Here is a 1235-nt window from a genome sequence, read left to right as displayed (position 1 = left end):
CAACTCAACCGAAACCTATAGTCTTGCCACCGATTTCGGTACCGTCACCGTTGTCTTCGTTGACACCGACGGTTACCGTTGCGACAAATGGCGGCGTTCAAAACCACAACAACGTGAACAGCAGCACCGGCAACGTCGTCATCGTTAACAACAACAACAACAATAATAATAATAACAATAACAACGTCAGAAAGGGCGAATGTCTATCGTTATCACCTAAACGTTCGTTGCCGGATTCCGATATCGGTCTACCGATACCCAAGAGACAACCGAGTGAGTACCACCATAACCTCAGAATTTATTTCATCCATCATAGTAACTCACACGATTGTGAGCGAATTTTTTTTCTTTTGTAAAACAATTTTTTTATATGAGACATTGTGCCAACACATGAGCATTAACATAGATAGAATATATATAATATGTTTTTACTAATACGAGTAATTTTCTAACATAGGTTCGCCGAAACATTTATGTCACGTGTGCAACAAAAACTTTTCATCATCGTCCGCTCTCCAGATACACATGAGAACTCATACGGGCGACAAACCTTTCCGATGCACAGTTTGTCTGAAAGCGTTTACCACCAAAGGCAATTTAAAGGTAAGAACGGTGGTAATCGAAACATAGTCAATTACTATATGATAGCCCAAAAATCATCATATTGGACAATGTCAAAAAATCAAATTTAAATTTTGTAACGTAATAGAATATATATTTGATTTTTTAAAATTGGCTGTAACGGTTCTTATATATATATATATACCGTGTCACGATATGCGTTCGCTAAATATTTTCCAAATCTAATGCCTAACTCGTTCGTATTGCAGGTACATATGGGAACGCATATGTGGACCAACGGAACTTCTAGAAGAGGTCGGAGGATGTCTCTGGAGCTGCCGCCGCCCTTACAAATGACCAACAGCGGTGGCGTCAAGGAAACGGACTTTATGCAGAGAAGGCCTGACATTTACTATCATCCTTTTTTGCCCGGCCCGTTTCTGAACGGCATACACCAACAAAAGGTACATGCGAGTAACCGGTCCGCGGCGGCAGCGGCAGATCTGTACTATCACGCCTAAAAAAAACGACGACCGACACAGTCCGAGTGGAGAGAGAGAGAGAGAATCGAAACAACGGGTAGGTGTGTGTAGCGTACGACCGAAATTACAGACGAGAAGATTTGGCGAGATGTGGGAGAGGAAAATAAGGAAAGGGGAGGAACGAGTCTGAGA

At 41.9% G+C, this 1235-nt stretch overlaps 1 protein-coding gene across 1 annotated transcript; it reads left to right on the top strand.

The window, feature by feature from the left end:
• Positions 1–5: 5 nt before the first annotated feature.
• LOC126909986 (transcription factor che-1-like) lies at positions 6–1206 on the top strand (the record flags this gene model as incomplete). Its single annotated transcript, XM_050692389.1, has 3 exons — positions 6–273; positions 458–603; positions 831–1206. Coding segments are annotated over 3 exons (666 nt in total), but the record flags the coding sequence as incomplete, so codon positions are not given.
• Between the last annotated feature and the right edge of the window lie 29 nt (positions 1207–1235).

Source organism: Daktulosphaira vitifoliae, unplaced genomic scaffold, assembly GCF_025091365.1.
Source record: "Daktulosphaira vitifoliae isolate Bord-2020 unplaced genomic scaffold, ASM2509136v1 Scaffold_2801, whole genome shotgun sequence".
Classification (NCBI taxonomy): Eukaryota; Metazoa; Arthropoda; class Insecta; order Hemiptera; family Phylloxeridae; genus Daktulosphaira; species Daktulosphaira vitifoliae.
The sequence above is the reverse complement of the archived record's forward strand: the minus strand, read 5'-3'. Positions and strand labels throughout refer to the sequence as shown.